This window comes from Myripristis murdjan, chromosome 2, assembly GCF_902150065.1.
Source record: "Myripristis murdjan chromosome 2, fMyrMur1.1, whole genome shotgun sequence".
In the NCBI taxonomy this organism is placed as follows: domain Eukaryota; kingdom Metazoa; phylum Chordata; class Actinopteri; order Holocentriformes; family Holocentridae; genus Myripristis; species Myripristis murdjan.
In genome coordinates, this window is record NC_043981.1 from 11,643,918 (window position 1) to 11,665,000 (window position 21,083).

A 21,083-nucleotide genomic window follows, 5' to 3' on the forward strand; every position below is an offset into this window, starting at 1 on the left:
TTTTTTTTTTGTAGTTTTCATCATCTAAATAATGAAGATGCACGCATTGCCTATATTGAGATTCTTTTGAATAATTTTTTTTAAGGATAGGATTTTGACCGCAGCAGGTTTAAGTAGAGGATGTGGACTTTTTCAGGTCTCACTGCAAAAACTCAAAATCTTACCAAGATTATTTGTCTTATTTCAAGTCAAAAATGTCTTATTTCTAGTCAAAATATCTCATTACTTTTAAAATAAGACATGATCACCTCAGAAGTAACTTGTTTTTAGACAACTGTCTCTTGTTTCAAGTGAAAATTTGCTTGAAACAAGTGAAAATTTGCTTGTTTCATTTGTTTCTTGTTTCTAGCTAATTTTCACTTGTTTCAAGTGAATTTTCACTTGAAACAAGTGAAAATTGTCTAAAAACAATTTACCTCTGAGGTGATCATGTCTTATTTTAAGTGTACTGAGATATTTTGACTAGGAATAAGACATTTTTTACTTGAAATAAGACAAATAATCTTGGTAAGATTTTGCGTTTTTGCAGTGGCTGCGCTAATTTCGGTTCAGAAAATTTCAAAGTGCGATGTACGAGAGAAAGCTCCTGCAAGTGCAACCTTCAAGTCTTTGGAAAACATTTTGAGAAGGTTAGCCCTGAGAAAAAAAAAAAAAAAAAAAAAAAAAAAAAAACTAACATGATCTCACAGGGGAAAATATCCTTATTCGACTTGTTTTTTTTTTTTTTTTCCACGGCAACTTTGTTTAACACTCCAGCGAAGCAAATTGTACAGGAATGGCATGTTTATTTCATTAGTTCAAGGTTTTAGCAAGAAATCTTCAAAACCTTCCCTCCATATAATCTTCATACATCGCTCTGCAGACAGCGAGTCGGCGTTTTTCCCCCCCTCCCTATTATGACCTATTTGATCTTCTTTGTGAGACACTTTGATATGCCGTTTTAAAGAGGAGTACATCAATAAAATGTATTTTTTATGATCCTTTTTCTCAAAAACACATTAAATAAAGCGATTACTCAGTCGGCTCGTTTGATGGAAGACGGAGCCGTCGGACTACAAAGAGCCGCGTCTCTCAGCTGGCTCGAATCGATTGTCTCAGCTCGGATCGGAAAGGGTCACGGCGGCACAGAGACTGGAGGGATCAGCAGACGGCCGCTTCGTGCCGGCCTTGATGCTAATTAAACGCTAACTGATAAAAAAAAAAAAAAAAAAAGCCTGCTCCACACTCTAATTATCCCCCATTTCAAGTCTAATTTCACCAATCAGCGCCATCTTTATTTCTGAGAGCAAATTGGGCAGTAATCATTTTCTAGTGGAGATTTCCTCGGCTCTAATTGTCGAAGATGATTTAGTCATTATCAGAATGCTGGCTATTCTTATCAGTCATCTCAGAGGGCAAATTTATCCCGAGATTGTGCTGAGAGAAATTAGGATGAATATTGTAATGAATTTTTTAAAAAAAAGTGATGACTCATGGTTTGCATAATTTGGCTAACGGGTTAAATGAGACAGAAACGGGCTGAAATGAACTGGCAAGACACAAAAAGAGGGTTTTTCCAAAGTATTTAATGCAAAATAGATGTATTTTTTTTTTTTAAAATCAAGCTTTTATTCCACAGCGTGTTTTAATTACACCATTGTCAAATCATTTAGCAAGTTTGTCAGTGCTGATTCGTTCACGCTCGCGCGCACACCGTAATGACTTTCAGTAATGATATGTTCAAGAAGGAGACCTCTGGCTCCTCATCAAGAGCAACGTGTGTGTGGAGTCAGCACGCAGCACACCTCGGGTTATGATATATATATACAGACGTTTTATTAGAAGAAGCACAAAAATATCACTTGTACAAATAAACTCATATTTGGAATGCATTCGTGTGATAATGTTAGCCACATACACATTCAAATAATTAAAAAAAAAAAAAAAAAAAAAAAAGGCAAAATACACACACATAAAAAAAAAAAAAAAAAAAAAAAAAAAAAAAAAGACAGCCAAGTCTGATGAGCAGGATGTGGGGGAAGTGCGAGCGACAAAACATCAAGCGCGAGAAGACACTTTGAAGTGCGGCTACTTCCTTTTCCTGTTTGTCCGCGGTCCACTTCCTGTGTGTGTGTGTGTGTGTCCCTTCGGTGTCTGGCCGGTCAAGGTGATCCCTCCTTACTCCCCCCCCCCGCCCCGTTTGATCAGCTCGTGCAAAACGCAAGTCAGCATTACCTTTACGGCACAGAGTCACTAAGCTTGGTCTGTGTGTACAGATAATAATAATAATCTCAACCCTACAGTATAAAACCAACATCAATGTAAAATCAAATCGCTATGTACACGGACATACATGCAAATATCAACACTCACAGTGGTCGATATGTGTGTATTTACACGAATCCCTAACGCCTGAGAGACGGGTCTTTAGATGAGCTCTGGTGTCCCACACAAACCTCACCTCTCCAAATCTTGGCCATTTTCCTGTTTCAACTCAAACTGAAGGAGATTAAATTCTAAAACTCCGCGGCGGCCAGGCTGAAAATCCTAAAAAGCGTTTTCACAGGACAGCTACGCGGCGTCAAGCTGATTTTGTGTTTAGTTCGGTGGGTATTTATGCTCAGGCCGGCGTACGAATCACCGAAATCCCCCTCTCTCTCTCTGACCCGTCCTTAATGGGGACGGGGCTGGTGTGCGTTGCTAGGCGACCTCTCACACTGCCCCGATCACCGGGTTCTTCTGCCTCGGGTCGGGCTGCCTCCGCTCCCCGTATCCGTACCGCTCGGGGCTGGTGTAGTGCTCCCGGCCCACCCGGTACCTCTCGGGGCTGACGTAGCGTCCCGGGACCACCTCGTACCTCTCGGGGCTGACGTAGCGCCCGGGGCTCGCCTGCCGGTTCCCGTGTCCCTGTCGTCCCGCCGTGTCGTAGTGGTGGCGCCCCCTGCGGGTTTGAGTCGGGGACGGCGGGACGTCCTGCCTCAGCGGCGCCCGGTGTTGCTGGCCGGTGCGCGGGGACGGCGGGTAGTAGCGGGCGTCTTTGGGCGCCTGCTGCTGGGACTGGCGGCCGGGCGCGGGGGCGTCAGTGGGCGGCTGGTAGGGGGAGGGGTCTCTCGGCATGGGTCGGGAGTGGGTGGGGTAATCATACGGGTCCCGCCTGAGAGAGAGAGAGAGAGAGAGAGAGAGAGAGAGATGTGATGATCAGGACATCGTGACTGCATGTCCATTAGCCTGAAGCTGGCCTTCAGGACTGTTTGACACGTTATTAAAAGACACACACACACACACACAATGGATGCGGCGAGAGGAAGACAACATTTAATACTGGTTTGAACTGGTTTGGAGCGGAGGACGTGCCAGAGATCTGACCCTCCCATGCGGTAAGCCCTCTCCTGTTCTTCAGTTTACGTGGCGAGGCTGTGGCCTTGGCAGGATCGGGTGGTGGAGGGGAGGGGGGGGGGTGGAGATGGAGAGATGCCAAGAGATAACAGCAAATGCCTCCGTAAGCATATAAGGAGGCCTGTGTGTGTGTGTGTGTGTTTGACTAAATGTTTGTGTGTGCCTGTATGTGCAGGAATGTCCGTGTGTGTGTGGGTCCCAGGGGTGTGCGGTAACGAGGCAGCCAGCTGGATGTCTCCGGTTGCCTCCCCCCCGGCTGCGGGTGATTAGGGGGCTAAACCCCTGGGTAAGGCGACACGACGCCACCACAGAGAGGCCGAGACGCAGAGATGAGAGATCCAGAGCAGAGATGGAGGGCCGCTCACCTTTCAGGGGCCCGTTCAAATTTTTTCCAACTTGTGCACCCGAGTGATCGAATTGAACGGCGAGGTCTTTATTGGCTGTTAACGACATACTTTCCGATTTTTTTTTTTTTTTTTTTTACATTTTTCAATTTTGGCGCTGCTGCACTGCACTTCTCAGAGATCCCCGTCAATCAAACAACGTGGGCGGGACTATGAGCCCTTTTGCCTCGGGACGCTCCAGTTTGTCTACTTTTTAATCCAAACTGTTGCCGAATGTCTAAAACGCATCACTTCCTGTGCGCCCCGAGATTTTTTTCATCAAACGCCTGAACATTTAATTACGAGAAAATCATACGGATTATTAAATCCACTCGAAATTTTGAGAAAGACAGATTAAATTTCCTTTGATCCACCTCATCAGTGTATTGTTGTCATCATGTGAAGACCCTGTACCTGCTGTTTTAGTGATTTTTAGGCTTTAACTTAATTTCAAGGATTACATGAACCTCCGTGGATTAAGAAAGCAACTTATTAAGGCATTTGATTGATTTCATTCAAATTGGATACAGTGATAGACGCTTGAAGAGCTCAAAATAAAGTTGGTTTTCACAGCTCGTGAAAAGGTGACATTTCACAGATGCAAATTTGTTTGCAGCCTTTAAGTGCTACTTTTTTTTTTTTTTTTTTTTTTTTTTTACTACATGCATTGCCACTGTTGTTGCTCCACCCCGAGGTTATGTTAGTGGAAAATCCTGCAGTGTTAATGCAGGAGAGATGCGGGGTGGGTGGATCGGGTCGGGGGGTGGGGGGGCTTCAACAATGGCCGCCACTGTAGTGCAGTTATTACAGAAGCCCCGTGCTCGGCCTCTCTGGTTCCCCTCTCCTCGGTCCGCTCCCCCCGGGCCGAGCTCAGCACCTGTTGACTGGCCAATTAGAATGACTCACTCACCACAGATTAGTGAGCACGCAGCCTGCTTGTGTGTGTGTGTGTGTGTGTGTGTGTGTGTGCATGTATGTGCATTTGTATATATGAGCGGGCTTCCCTTGAGGATATTCACTGACCATGGCGAGTTGGTTTTCCATGTGTGTGTGTGTCTCCCAGATATCAGTTGTGTGTGTTTTCCGTGAGGCCTGACCACCCAAACAGAGCCGTGAGGCCGGATACACAGGTGGTCCCGAGAATGAACAGCGCTGCCTTGTCAGTCAGCATGGGGCAGAGAACACACACACACACACACACACACACAGATGTGCACATGCAGAGCACCGAGGCTTGAGATAAGGAAGGTTTTAAAAAAAGAAAAGGAAAGAGAGACAGGATTATTTTAGAGGGAAGAGAAGATTTCACCTGAAATGAAGATGTGGGCAGACAGAGACAGATGTGAAGGCAGCATGGGTAAAAAAAACAACAACATATTTCTCCCTGAGGAGCACGCGGAGAGGGAGCGAGGTGGGAAGGGAAGAGAGTCAGAGAGAGAGACGAAGGTCAACCTGCTCATTAATCCAGATTAAACTGTGTGGGCCACCGGGGGAGGCGGAGAGAAGCAGAGAGAGAGAGGGAGGGAGGGATGGAGTGATGCAGGGAGAGAGGAGTGCAGGGCCAAACAGCCGCATTCTTCCTCTCTGCTCTCATCATCGTCTCATTCAGGCCTCTCCTTCTGCAATCTACCATTTTTGCCTCTTTTCCACCTGACTAGTCTCTCTTCATCTTCCTCTTTCTCTCCTCTTTGCTCCGTGTCGCCCTCTGACCTCCCTCTTCTTCTCCTCTGCCGTCCTTCCCCTCACACTTTTCCCTCTCTGTCCTCGTCTCTTCTGCTCTTTCCCACACTGCAAAAACTCCAAATCTTACCAAGATTATTTGTCTTATTTCAAGTCAAAATGTCTTATTTCTAGTCAAAATATCTCATTACACTTAAAATAAGACATGATCACCTCAGAAATAACTTGTTTTTAGACGATTTTCAGCAAATCTTCACCTGTGACACAAGTGAACAAGTGAAAATTTGCTTGTTTCATTGGCAAATAAGTGAAAATTAGCTTGAAACAAGTGAAAATCGTCTATTTCTTAGGTGATCATGTCTTGTTTTAAGTGTAAAGAGATATTTTGACTAGAAATAAGACATTTTTACTTGAAATAAGACAAATAATCTTGGTAAGATTTGGACTTTTTGCAGTGCACCTCTGTTGCTCTGCTCCTCCTTGTTTCTTCTTCTCTCATCTACAGCGCTGCCTCGTCTTCCCCGTGCTAATAATGAGGGCAAAGCGGGCACGAAAGTAACGATAGATCCACATGCGGGGTAATCCTTCACGAGCACGCCGTCCCGTGCAAAGATATAACTCCTTTAATTGCACGACCGGCGGGATAAACAACATCGGTTAAGGCTAAAACTCAATTATTTTTACCGAATGAGGCACAAACCTTGGAGAGACGGCGATTTGTTTTCACTCATCCTCTGTCATTTGCGCTAATTCAAACCCTCTCCCCATCATGAGGCGCTGAAAACTGAGCACAACCTCCATTCCTGCACCAACGTCACACCAAATGGCTGTGACCGCACATTTTACAGTTTGATATTCTTGTTTGATATTCTTTGTGGAACGCTCTGGCAGATTACGGGGGAAATGAAGTGCGATAAATTGTTTCAGCGCTGTGGTATGTAAGCCTTGGCGACCCCTGACCTTTGCGTGGCCGCTGGGAGCAGCGCCGAGCCAGTAGCTGTGAGGCCGGCTGCCGAGCGCGAGATCATATGGGAGTACTTATGTTTCTTCAGGGAGGCGAGGGCGTGAGTGAGTGTGAATTTAAACGTGCTGAGGGGAAAGAGGAGTGAGCGTTAACATCCTCAGACTGATTGGACAAACATATCCAAGACCTGGACGACACTGGAAACCATCAACGATATGAAGAAAGTCTTGACAGGAATCACATTTATGCAACATTTCAAAACATTTGACGAGTGAAACATACAAGACTGCAACTTGAACTGCATCACTCAGCCTTGTTTACATTGACTTTGGTTACTCTGTTCGATGGAATGACGCAAGCCGGGGTGTTTTATGACTTCGCACGAGGCCAACATGAAATGATTAAAACCCAAAGCTTGTGTCTTTGTTTAATGTGTGATATTGCTGTAAAAACAACATATTAAAGCAATAACATACTCTCAGCTGTGTTATTTGGTGGTTATTGGTGTTGTGCTTTTGGAAGCAGGAACAATACTGAGTGTAAGTGCGTGTGCCTGCATCTGTATGAGTCTGTGTGTGTGTGTGTGTGTGTGTGTGTGTGTGTCTGGTCAGGCAGCTGGGAGATTAGGGGGTCCACAGGCCCCAGTGACCCACAGGGAGCTCCTCATCCCTGGGTCACACAGCTGGTTTGGGCCTGGTCGGGGATGCAGGGGGAAGTGAGCGTGTTTAGTCTGAGTGTGCAGATGAAGCCTTAGCTAACCTTAAACGTCCTTAAACCGCAACGGTATTTGAAAATGATGTAAATTATAAGTTTAACTTCGCCGATCCAAACAAAATGTTTGAAATATGTGTGAGAATGTGGCAGCAGGCACGACGAGGTAGAGGGAGAGAGAGAGAGAGAGTGCTTGGCTGTGTTTATTCTGTGTCTGCATGAGAGCTCTGTTTACGTGTTAGCTTATGTAATTTCAACAGTGAGTTTGTGCTATGTACCATACGAGTGTGGGAAAGAGGAAAACTGAATGGAAGAGAGAAATACAGATAAACAGAGGAGAGCACACCGAAAAAGAATTTAAAAATGAGACAAGCGGAGAAAGTGTAAAAGAAAAAGAAAAGTCAGAGAAACTGACTGAGGAAAAAAGGCAGAGTGAGACATCCAGACAAATAGAAAAGCTCTGTTTTCGATTAGTCTTGTGGGGGAAGTCCTGTAATTTTTACGTGCACAGCAGCATGAGTGTGAAAATCATTTGCATGGGATAAATGATCTCTGTGATTTCCCACAAATTACACCTCCAGCCACGACGCCGTAAAACATCATGATCAATATGCCGGCCTTTACCTGCTGGAGACCAGAAACACAACAGGTTATTAGATGATGACGCCGCCGAGCTGAACTGGGTCGCCATTATCGGATGACCTCCGCCAATCTGCCGAGAACAAGCGGCCCAATTTGCAGCAGAGCTTTGACTGACTCGTAAACAATCACAGACGTGGCAGCTTTGTGCTGGATTACAATTTTGGATGCTGTTGGTAATAATTACCATTAAGGACCTCCTCCGGCAAGATTAATTCGCTTCAAATAGGCCTTCCGAGAGCAAAACACACACACACACGCAGACAGTGAGTGTGTTTCCATCCAAGTGTCAAGCGAATTTTACGCAGACTATTGAAATGTCAAAAAAAAAAAAAAAAAAAAAAAAAAAAAAGAGAGAGAAGTGAATCAGTGTTTCCAGCAGCTAGGCTGAGCTGAATGGGCTTCTTGAATGTCAAAAGAACATCCAGGGAGGAAAAAGAAAAATAGTCTTTTCGAGAACTGACTAGAATTGGGGGAAACTGTTATTGTTCCTCAGAGTCGGCTCGTGTTGGCTGCGTTTCTCGCTTTCATCCAAAAATGGAATCAAAGAAAAGCGCTTGGCGATACTCTCATGCACCATATGGACAGACACCCACAATGGAGACTTATAGGGGAAAATCCACATCAACTTTAATGAAGCATTTGTGGGGCAGATCGTACAACACCATTAACTAATGAAACACGAGCCACCAATCCTGTTTATTCTGTAATTTCTACATCAATTAATATATTTTTTGCTTTGAGCACGCGTAGCTTTTTTTGAGAAATTTGACCGATTGTGCATTTTCTATTCAGCTTTTCTAATTTCAACCCAGCCCGGCACACAAAACATAGAGAAAGTAAATAAAACAAAGGCATGGCAACTGGGAATTCATTAAATCCTCGCCATAACGAGAGTGCTAAACTCTAATCTAATGTGAATTTACACCCCGACCGCCACAAGGTTATGTCTGTTGGTGTTTATGGCTCGTGTTTTCCTTTATGCGCTGTATGTGCAACGCAATTAGCCCTCATAACGGGACAGAAAAGACACTGTGAACACTGAGATGGAGACAAGGACACACAGGAAGAGGCAGGGAATAGGAAAAAACAGCCATGCAGGACAATAAAGCCGTGGAGGAAGAGAGCGAGACGGGCAGACAGACAGATGCGCATACCTGTCTGTGTGTGTGTATGAGGTCTATATAGGGCTGTGATAGCAGCAGGCGGAGTGCAGGGTGTGATGTGAACCACGGGGGCCAACGAGGCTGTCAGGATCTAATGACACGCCGTGTAATGCGTCTGACTCACACTTGTCCTACATCAACAGCCCATACTGCACTCCTAAACACACTCAGACTGTGTGTGTGTGTGTGTGTGTGTGTCAGAGAGAGAGAAATGACATGCATATTGATGTGCATGTGAATATGTGCTGGGAGCGACTTCATGTTCAAGAAAGGGTGGGAAAAAAAAAATGTGTGAATGTCTGTTCATGTGCTGCCATTCAGGCAGTTTCCGCTACATGACAGTGAAGAATGTGTGTGTACGTGTGGTGATGGTTGTGATGCGAGTGTGTGTGTGTGTGTGTGGGGGGGTTATCCTGCACCTGCCCCAAGGAAACGGAAGGAGGAAATTAGTACCCCTCCAATTCCTTATTGGACGTCCTCCCCTCCCCTAACATCCTGGTCCCCCAAATCCCCCAGTCCTCATAACCAGTCTGCACTAAACAGCTGGGAACAAGCATGCAGGGGGGCCTGGGTCACAGCCTGTTAACACACACACACACACACACACACCACCACATGCACATACAGAGGATTCAATGTTATGACAGAAAACAGGAAGATGAACCGTTTTTGCTTTTTCACAGGTTGTACCTGTAAAACGCTACGCTGCACCACCTAACAGCTGTCACTCAATTATTTGGTGCATTTTTCCACAAGTTTCTATACACAACTGGCCGCCTGTAGATAGAAAAACACAGGTTTTCATTCCAAATGCAAGATGCCACACTCTGCTTCCAATTTTCCTATTATCTATTAAACTATACACAAATGTTTCACTCTGGGCAGACAGCAGATGGATGCTAAATAAAAGACAGAGCGCTGCAACACTGCAGATGCTTTAAAAAATAACTGAAGCACTGCAAACACACAATGGCATTCTGTGTGTTGTTGGTTTTTTGGTAACCATACTGTGCCATCTGCTAAAAATTTATGGTTGTTTATATGTTTTCCTTTGGTTTGCACAAATGCACGAAGGCGTAACACTTACTGCATGGGACGACAAACACGCGCATGCATCTGCACCCCCCCCCCCGCGACCATGAACGCGCGCTTGAATGATTTATTAACGTTCTGATTGCAAACATGAAGAGGACATTAAAAGTACAGATGCATGTGTTAGCAGGCCTGCCAGTTTTGTTCTCACCTGTCAACATTCGGCGCGCGGACACAACAAACTGCATTAATTCCTCCACGAGTACAAAAAGCAGCTGCCGCACCTCAGTGCACAAGTGCCAAACACACACCCACACACACACACACACACACACACACACACACACCGACTTTCGAGAAAAACTGTTGCATATAAGCATTCATTTGCACAGGTAAACAGCGGGTTTATCGGCAAAAAATAGTTTCAAAAGCTTTCATTTACATAAAGTAGAGCTCGACTGATTTATTTGTTTACCAATATATTGTGCTGGTATTTTATATTCGATATTGGCATTTCCATGTCCTCCCTCTCCAATATGAAAGATGTTATTCTCGCTCTTTCTCTGCTTTGACAGCATCTCTCATCTTTTTACTTTGCATTTACAATTCTCTGTTTATTCATTTGTTTATTCAAACATTTCATTAAAAAGATATTTATTCTAGTAATTATTTTCCTGTTGGCACAACATACCTGCTATAGGCAGCCTCAGTTAAAAATTGATCGGGATCAGTAATTCACACTGAAACCCAGTTTATGAAGAGCTAAAAATATCTGCTTCGGTTTGTTATTGGCCGACACTAAATTTGCAATACAAGCACTTGTTAAATTAAAGCAAATTCCACCGTAAAACATGACTAATCTAACAAAAACTCACAATGAATTCCAGGATTAGGGTTGTAATCACACAGGGTTCAACCACAATGCACATGGAGAGCAGCTGCAGCTACACTGGAGCTTAATGGGAGGTGAAGAGGTGAGCTTCCCCTCCACTTTGCTGGATTTCTCCCTGAGTGTTTAACATCGCTGCAAATAGTTGAGTCTACAGAGAATCGCTTGCTGAGAATATCACCCAGTGATGTCAGGGGACAAAAATATAATATGAAACAAACAGCACCGGAAACAGTCCAGGGTTTTAAAATGTGTTTTACGCTGCAATTTGTATTTATAGTATTTGTAGTGATGAAATATCACCCAGCTATTCTGCTTGTTCTGGTGTGACACGAACGCGACACTTGCCGGAGCCAACATGTTGTTTCCCCTGATCCAAAGTTAATGTATTCATCATCTGCTGCAGGAATTCCTTAGTTTGTTAATTAAAAGAGGGAATACATGTCCTCTAGGCGACATATTCATTAGTGTGTGATACAGTGTTTGGTTTATTGTTTTTCTGTTGACACCCTCTGACAAGGCCCGCAATAATGCAGAAGAGAGAGGGGGGGGGGGGGGGACTTGACCTTCTCCAAGTTCATCCTGGCCCGGACCCCCGCAAAAACACACACACGTAAGAGCAAAACACACACACCGAAGACGTGTGCGAGTGGCGGCGCCGCAGACACTGAGCAGGCCCGGCTGGCTCCACATGAGAGGAAACCATTAGCCGCTCCGGCCCTGGCAGGCTCGCCATCGCTGCTAATCAAACCCGCCTATGTCAACAACAGCGCGGGGAGGGGGGAGGGGGGGGGGATTGGCTCTCACCTCGACGCACGTGCCTCGTCTAAATGGGCCTGTGTTTACACTCCATGCCACGATACACCGCGCGGTGACAGGGAACGTGTACAGTATCAGTGGCAGGTAGCGGCGGGCGCCAGGCTGCTACATGGGAGCCCACGGTTAAAAAAAAAAAAAAAAAAAAAGGGGAAGGTGAGGAGAGATGGGAAGCTTGTGCGCACATTAAGAACACACATCCTTTCATAATGAGCCACAGGAGCTGCTAATGACTCCTTTTAGTGATGTCATCATTCAGAGACGCCGCCATGATCCATATTCTCCACTATTCTATTTATTTTATCATATTTAAGGCTGCAACAGTAGAATAAACCTGCTGGATCACCAAAAGTACATGCACTCAGGACTCAGGAGGTCAAAGGTCAGAGCTGCAGTATTCATTTGACCTTGAATGATGTTCTGGTGGACGAATAAAGTGAGAGTCAGAGAGAGAAACTGATTTTTTTTTTTTCTGTGCCCAAAACTCAAGTTTGAGGTCTCCAAAACTGAGTCTAACTTATTGATTTACGTCACACTTTGTCTGTTCTACTGTTTTCTATTGTGTTCTGTTCTGTGTACAGTATGTACTCCAGGCTCTACTCCATTCTATTCAGGGAAAAAAAAGAGGAAAACATTTGAATTCAAAGTGAATCCTGGCTCTCGGCTACAGAACCGCCCGTCCATCTGTATTCCTGCACCGGCCCCTGCAAGACGGCCTGTGTGTGTCTCGCTGAGCTCACAGGGATCTCGGAGGCCACGCAGTGTATATCCTTTGTTTTATTTATAAAGCAACGATTTCATTTTCCCATACGCAGACCTGAGAGACTCTGGGAGCGACGGGCGCGGGGAAAGACAGAGAGACGGAGGCGAGATGAAAAAGAGGCAGGAAGTGAGATGAAAACAGAAGTGAGATACAAAAAAAACAAAAAAACAGAGGGATTGATGGACATGCAGAAAAAAAAAGCGAAGTTGTTGTTAACAGGTGGAGTCAGCCGTCTATGTGACAGAGCTGGCTAAAGCCCTTTCATTTCCAACTGCTGATTCCATTACACTCTCCAGTGTCCTGGCACAAACACTGTTAGCTGAGCAAACAACACTGTCTCAGGACGGGCCCCCGGCTCTCCAGCAGGCCTCCGTCTCTCATAAAGCCGAGCAAATAGGAGAGGGGTCACGCCACCTTTCGGGAAATCAAACAAAATCATCTGTACATTGCTGCTGACGCTCCCGAGCCGCTGATTTAACAATAAAATCGGAGGTCACATCACCTTTTAAACCAATTACACCGGGTCTTGGAGAAGGCCTCGTCTGCTGTTACGGGCGAAAAAAAAGGACAATTTATCGAGAAAAAAGAGCTACTTTGAAGTCTCGGGGGGCCTCGGAAATTAAATATGAGTTATGAAGACAATAAAGCTAAGCGAGTTAGGCGAGTTTGAAGTGAGTCATGCGACGGCGGGACGGCAGCAGGTGGGGGAAACGGCTGATCACTTATGAAGCCGTGAGCAACAGGATTGTGTTTTAATAAAGACGGGGGGCGCGGGCGGCGAAAAGGCGATTTCTCTCTTGACCATGGAAATCCATCGGAATTCATTCAGCGCTGCGAAAGCACGGAGCCTAACAATATTACGGCGCTAAAATGATAGACCTCTGCAATAAAGAAGGCCGTCCAGCCGTGCGGGGGGGGGGGGGGGGCGGTGAGACGGGAGCTCTCGGTGCTTCCAATTTCCACTTGGTGAAAAACAAACAGCGAGGCAGAGCTTTGTGCGTAAATACCAGCATTGTAGAGGCTTTAAAAACCAGCCCTTCAAATTCTACTCCTCCATTCTATTCTATTCTATTCTATTCTATTCTATTCTATTCTACTCTATTCTATTCTACTGTGTGTTGCGAGGTGTGTCCTGTTGTGGCTCATTAGGGACAGAGCAGACAAATCCTGGGTTAAAAAAGGTTTGTGCACGAAGACGTGGTGGAGAAAACCAAGTGGCTGAGAGTCTGGCCGTGGTGTGTGTGTTAAGTGTGTGTGTGTGTGTGTGTGTTTTTGTGGAAGGTCAGCCGGGAGTCCTTGAGGGAATCTTCTCCACGCGGCGGAGGATCCTCTCTCCGCGCCGAGAGGCTCTCGAGAAGTCGCCCTCTGTTGTTTGAGAGGGACAGAGTGCGCCGACGAGAGCGGCGAGTGTCGACAAGAAATCAGCGTCACCGCTTTGAAGAGGCTCTTTAGCCTGATTGACTGCGTAAATGTGTGTGCAGGTGGGCACGCACACACACACACACACACACAAAGACACAAAGACACACACCTTGGTTCCCTCTAAGGAGCCGTGTCCATTGTCCAGATGTGACGGGAGCTTTATGAGGCCAGGACGGTCCCTCGGTTGGAGCCCTGTGCTCTCTGACTCACCGGCCACCGGCTGCACATTAATCAGCCAATTATCATCCCCAACCGGGAGCGTTGCCACGCCAACCCAGCCCCCTAATCCAATCACCTTGGGGGAGCAGGTCAGGGGGCACTCTGATTGGATAACCTGGGGCTGGGTCACCGTGCCTGCGACTTGCTGCTTTGAATTGGTAATGATGTTAATATTCTCCATATGGCTGCAAGTGTGTGTGTGTGTGCAAAAGTATAAAGTCTATCCAGGGGCTGAACTGCGCCCTGGCGTTAATGGCCAGTGTAGAGGGAGGTCGGAGCCAAAGTAGCACTATCACCCTCCCTGGGGCGAAGCTCTCCACACAACAACAGCACTGCCTCTTCCAGCCCTCCTCTCCAAATCCTCTTTCCCAGACGTCACTCTCTCTCGCTGGCTGTGGCGCGGCAGCCACCGGCGCTCAGTCCCACGTTGAAATCCAGCCTCTCGCCGCCGGCCTTGCTACTTTGGCGTCCACCCCTCAAAAAAAAAAAACCCTCAAGAAATTAAATGAAATCACCGAATTCTCATTTAGACACTGACTTCTTTTTGTTTGAATGTGATCAAAAAGCAGAAATATTGTATTCCCCCTGGCTGCACGCCGTCCAAATGAACTGAACTTACATGGACAAGAGCATCAATCAATAACTGGATGAAATCCGTGCAACACTCATTCAAGGACTGTTTTTTCACTGGCGAAACATAATTTTAATGAAGCTTACTTCATGCTCTTTCACTGGCAGACCTGAAATGTGCATGGGAATATCAATACCTCGTGAATCAATGCAACACTGTGGGGGAAATTACCGCCGTTTTTCTATACTCTCCCGTCCTTAAACACCCACTCAAAACTCCAAGACGGTCTCTCAGTTTTATTCCCATCCGTCCACCTCGTACCTCTCCAGTAGATCCTCTGTCTCTTTCACACACACACACACACACACACACACATACAAACTTGTCTCCTCCACTCCCACCCCTCCAGCTCCAGCTCCAGCTCTAGCCCCAGCCGGCTCCGCACAAAGGCAGGCCAAATGTATGCTAATGAGAGCCAGGCCAATGGTGGAGCCGCACTCATTCTGAGAGGAAATGGCTTTCAATGATGGCAGCCCCCGGGGGGATTTTGCACAAAGTTCAGCTGCAATTTGAAAAATGCATTCATTTCACTGCTGCGTCTGCTCTCTCTCTCTCTTTCCCCACCCACCCTCCTCGATGCAAAAAAAAAAAAAAAGTCAGATATATTGGTATGCCCTCCTCCCCTCCCCTCTTGCATCTGTATTTACGCTCCAGGGAGTCACAAGAGTTTCCGGAACCGAGGACCCACGTCTCATCTTTATGGGAACATCAAGAACAAGAATGCAAACATATGTGAGTCTGAATGGAGCATTCAAACTCTATCTGGCACTTCTCCTCTGCCTTTGTTTTGCTCCTGTGCTGAGGCAAATATCCCCGAAAGCGCGGTAACTGTGCCATATCCACTACAAACAGCCGCCGTCCTGCGGGGCTCGGGCCTAAAAATACTTCAAAGCCGGGATGAACAACAGTTAAGTAACGCTGAGGAAATTTCTCGAGGTAATTGCCGCGTTCGCGACTCGTCACGTAAGCCGCACTGCCGGATCGGTGCAGTCGCCTAATTGCGGGTTATTGCCTTGTTATTGCACTGCAAAAATCTCCATCTTAATAAGTCCTTTTCATATTCGGTTTCGTTGTTCAGCTAAAATCGTGCTCGTCTTAAAAGAGGTGAGAAAACCTCCCGGTGGGGTGAAACAACCCGCTTGTCTGCAATGCTAATCAACTTGTTTCCAGACTTTTCTTGAATTACATGTCATTTTCTCGATCCTAGTGGCCTCGTTTCCAGAAAAAAAAAAAGATTTTTTTCACTTGTTTGAAGAAAAACAAGATACACTACTCACAAAAAGTTAGGGATATTTGGCTTTTGGGTGAAATTTATGGAAAATATAAAAAGTTCACGCTTCAGTGATATTATATCATGAAAGTAGGGCATTTAAGTAGAAGCATACACTGGTGATTTCCTCATCTCAAACAATTTCTTGAAACAAAAGCCAACAACAGTGGTGGATATACCACAACAAAAAATGTCAGTGTCAATAACTTGTCATGTGCCCTTGAACATCAATTACAGCTTGACAGCGACGTCTCATGCTGTTCACAAGTCGACTTATTGTCTGCTGAGGCATGGCATCCCACTCTTCTTGAAGGGCGGCCCTCAGGACATTGAGGTTCTGGGGTACAGAGCTCCGAGCCTCTACACAGCGACTCAGCTGATCCCATAGGTTTTCTATGGGATTCAGGTCTGAGAAAGTGCAGGCCACTCCATCTGAGGTACCCCAGTCTCCAGCAGCCGTTCCCTAATGATACGACCTCGATGAACTGGAGCATTGTCGTCCATGAAGATGAAATTAGGCCTATGTTGTTCATGCAGGGGCACAATGACTGGATTAATGATGTTATTCAGGTAGTATGGGCTTGTCACTGTACCATTCACAAAGTGTAGGGCAGTTCTGTACTGACTAGACACACCTGCCCACACAGTAACACCACCACCACCAAAGGCTCGTCTGGTGACAACAGTGGCTGATGCATAGGGCTCTCCTTGACGTCTCCAACATCATTGGCAGCCATCATTTCTGCTCAACATGAATCGGCTTTCATCAGAGAACAGCACTGAGGCCCACTGGTCCCTCGTCCAGCGTAAATGCTTCCTGGCCCATGCAAGACAATGACAGCTGTGCCTGGTGGTGTGGTCAGGTACCCTTGCAGGTCGTCTAGCACACAGACCATGCTGATGTAAACGGTTTCGAATGGTCTGACGTGACACTTGGGTGCCTCTCACCTCCCTTAAACGTGCCTGGAGTTGAGTGGCATTCATCATCCGGTTCCGCAGGGCACTGTTCACAATGAAGAGGTCATCAGCGTGGGATGTGGCCAAAGGATGTCCACTTCTATGCCTTTCTGTGACTCTTCCAGTCTCTCTGTATCTCTGTTGCAACTTGCTGATGACACTCTGTGACACTCTAAGCTCAGTGGCCACTTCCATCTGAGAACATCCTGTTTGAAGCCTCGCAATGGCGAGGTGCTGCTGATCAACTGTTAGGTGTCGTCTTGGTCTCATGATGTCAAAATGTGAACAGCATAATGAGGAAGACTGTTTAAATACCAATTTTAATTGAACCAGGAAATTTATTGGTCGATTCATGGATCAAACACCTGTTGTGAATTTTGCAAAAAGTACTGAAACACTGAACAGTTGGACATGTGCATTCAAAAGTTTACAGACGGTCACATTAAGTTCACCTGTAAAGGTTAGAATGCATTTTAGGTTCATCCTGAAATTTCACCCGAAAGCCGAATATCCCTAACTTTTTGTGAGTTAGTGTATTAGCACTGAACATTCGTCGAAATGACTTGTGAAGATGGAGATTATTACAGTGCACGTCGATTTTCTTCCACGAAAACAGCCATAAGCTTGCATCCCGTCTCAACTTTGCAAAGTGTCTGGTTCGCTCGATATTCCAGCCAAAACCCTCCGTCATCCTGTGCAGCTGAATTTCCAGTGCAGTTTGAAATCCCGTCGGTCTTTCCTCATCAGGCATTGCGAGCACAGGAGACGCGAGCCTGGATTCACTCGTACTCTGCGAGACACAGCTTAAGGGTCAGGACAATAGCAGCATCCAGAAAAGAGCGACGCCGCGTCCCCGGAGCGATCTCACCACTGACAACTGAATGAATAAAAGTGCTGTTTTCCAAGTCGAGCCGTCGCATGACGTGGCGCCGCCGGCTGCGCTTTCACAACATCATGGCAGAACACGACTCCGACTTTGTCATGTCTGCCAGGCGGAGTGACTGGGAAGCTTTTGTTTTTCCACGCTTGCCTTGTTTTTATTGGTGGGGACGCCATGATGGCTGCACCAACACTGAGCTTTTCTCCGCCGGTGATAAATAAGCGTAATGTAGGATGGAGCGGTCCGGGGTCGCCGGCCCGTCCGTCTCCATTTTGGGTTTTTGTCCCGGCAGTTTCAGCTCCCTAATCTCGCTCGGTCATGTCCCCCCCCCTCCTCTCTCTCTCTGCTCTGTTTCTCGGTGTGTCTCGTCCCCCCTGAGCCAGTGCTGATGTCTGCGCTCCCTGGTGCCTGTCATATCAGGAGGGGCAATAACCCGTGAAATGACTGTTCTCTTTCTCTGCTCCTCTTTCTTTCCCTCTCTCTCTCTTTCCCTCTCTCTCTCTATCCGAGCCACCCCTCTCTTCCTCGTTCTCTCCCTCTACCTTCCTCCTCTGGCTTGCCTCGCACCACGCCACTCCACGCTCCACTTAGCTGCCGGGCCCGGGATATCACACAGATGCTGTTTGCTCGGCGTGTGCACAAACACACACACACGCACACACACACACACACACACACACACACACACACCGAAACATGCACAAGACGGTCATTGTCTTGGTGTGGTGGGACTGATAGATGTTTGCTCAAGCACCGCCGGGAAACAATTATATGGAAAACAGAGAAGGTGTGTGAGTGTGTGTGTTTTTTATGGGGGGGCTCCCTATGTGTGTGTGTGTGTGTGCATATATATGTGCACACATGTGTCTAATTTGACAAGGGAACGCTAACACAAACAGAAGGAACATGTGCAGTTCTATTAAACCCACACTACAGGTTATACATCCTTCATGAGAGCACACAATCCATCGAGTGTGTGTGTGTGTGTGTGTGTGTGTGTGTGTGTGTGTATGTGTGTGCGTGTGTGTATCCTCCAGCCTGGGCCCTGCTCTCTGGGGAGCTGATCAGCCCTATTCCTGGGATGAGTAGACACTCCCAAGGCAAACACTCCAGATTTAATTATAAGCTCCAAAGAGGATTAAGTCTTCGGCGTGTGTGTGCGTGCGTGCGTGTGCGTGTGTGTGTGCGTGTGTGTGTGTGTGTGTGTGAGAGAGAGAGAGAGAGAGAGAGAGAGAGAGAGAGAGGGGGAGAAAGCGAAGGAGTTGCAGGAAGTTCTCCCTTCATTTCCTGCATTTAGGAATGGCACACACACACACACACACACACACACACATACACACACACACACACACACACACACTCAGTGGTCTCACCTGGGGTGTGTTGGGTACTGTCTGTCCACCTCCTCGTAGCGGTGTGCGGGGCGGGGGGTGTCGGCTCCTCTGGGTGCCAGCTGTGAGGAGGCACAGGAAAGCTAACTTCATTACGTGGCCACAAAAGGTCACAGGTTTGATTCCCTTGACGGCGTCCTTGAGCAAGACACTGAACCCCTGCTCGGGCCCCTTTGTTGTAAACCGCCCCGACAAACGCATGAATCAAACGTCCCACTGTAATCACAGTGATGTATTAAACACAGGTTATACCACTGAGGTCATTAATTAAACTAATTAATGCACTGATAGCAAATATTTCTATGTCAGCGTGTTTTTATTCACAAAAGACACGACTGTCATGATGATGAACTCCCTGTTTTAAAGGACCATTTCACCAAAAGCTGCATATTTTGTGATATACATATGTTTTTGTTTCTCCCAACTGACCCAATCTCCCCTCAGGGATCCAAAAACTATTTGAAGAGCTCATTTGCATAAACAGATATCTCCATTTGAATTTATTAAAACCTTTTTAAACTTTTTGGAATTTTATTAAAATTTACTTTATATTTATTTCTATTTTTTATATGTTTATTTAGCCTGGCATAATGTTTATTATCCTAAATCATGCTTTGTGTGTGTGTGTACTCCAAGCAGTATCAGTGAAAAAGGTGTATTCATTTTAAGAATGGCTTTTATCTGTCTTTGCAAATGAACTCTTCATTTTTTATTTTGATTCTGAACATCATTTACTCGCTCTGAGTTGTCTTGAATGTCAGATGAGAAACGTTTTGGAAGCGCTGTGTTTAGACTGTCCAGTGTTAATATTCAACTTAGCATCAACCTCCGTCCTAGACCTGATATAATGCTGAATATTATCAACGGACAATCAAAAAAAAATAAAACTGCAGCCATTTCTGTTAACATGGAGCTGATCAGCGACTCTCAGGTTGTTTGGTCGTAAACCTAAAATAGAAAACCTGGAGAAACGCCTCATGCAGAGCACCTGTGCGACACTCGCCTCGGGCTGTGCTCACGCTTAAGCCAGGAGACGGCAACCTTTGTTGGAACCTTTGTTCTCGGTAGGGCGTGCGATCAAAACCTTTATTCTTTATTCAAGACGACTCGGGAGGAGCAAACGATACAAAACATCTCGATTTTTGGGTGAAGTGTTCCTTTAAAGAACTGAAGCGGCTCTCATTAACCTACAAATGTATGCAGCTACAGTTTAAGTGTGATGTTATTATTATATAGTGCTCATGAGTTAGTGTGCTCACACACAGAAGCCAGGCGGCCTGGGACACAGAAAATGTTAAGTGTGTGTGTGTGTGTGTGTGTGTGTGTGTGTGTGTGTGTGTGTGTGTTACAGATTGCACCCCCGTCCAAGAAAAACTGAGGTCAGTCTTTGCAGAAACACAAAGCCGGAGAAAACACTCTCTGCCTCCTGTAACATTTGAGCTCTATGGAAATGTAATTCAATGGATGCATGTAAAGTGCTTTAAGTGTGTGTGTGTGTGTGTGTGTGTGTGTGTGTGTGTGTGTGTGTGTGTGAACCGTGGTTTGAGTGGAAACAGAAAAAAGGGGGGTAAATGTCACTGAACGCCCCACATGTGGTAACATAAGCGCATGCGACCTCATGGAGGGCCTCACCCCTACAGTGAACTTGTGTGTGTGTGTGTGTGTGTGTGTGTGTGTGTGTGTGTGTGTGTTTCCTGCAAACACACCACTATGAAAAAAACATATATGCAATTAGAGTGGAGATCCTGGGAGGAAGGTCACACTCTCCTGCTTACACACACACACACACACACACACACACACACATGCATGCCAGGAAGTGATTGATTAACCTTTCAGAAAAGACAGGGGGGTTTAAACAAGAGAGAGAGAGAGAGAGAGAGAGAGAGACATAC

General features: G+C 46.1%; 1 protein-coding gene across 2 annotated transcripts in view; it reads right to left on the reverse strand.

Moving 5' to 3' along the window:
- Positions 1 to 1,596: 1,596 nt before the first annotated feature.
- Positions 1,597 to 21,083, reverse strand: part of pard3ba (par-3 family cell polarity regulator beta a) — a 177,102-nt gene continuing 157,615 nt past the window's right edge. For both annotated transcript variants that reach the window (XM_030073126.1, XM_030073117.1), the window contains 2 exons: positions 19,171 to 19,250; positions 1,597 to 3,133 (listed from right to left, as the gene is read on the reverse strand). In XM_030073126.1, the coding sequence (XP_029928986.1) occupies positions 2,692 to 3,133; positions 19,171 to 19,250 (522 nt within the window). In that variant the 3' untranslated portion in view covers positions 1,597 to 2,691. The remainder of the gene's footprint in view (positions 3,134 to 19,170; positions 19,251 to 21,083) is intronic.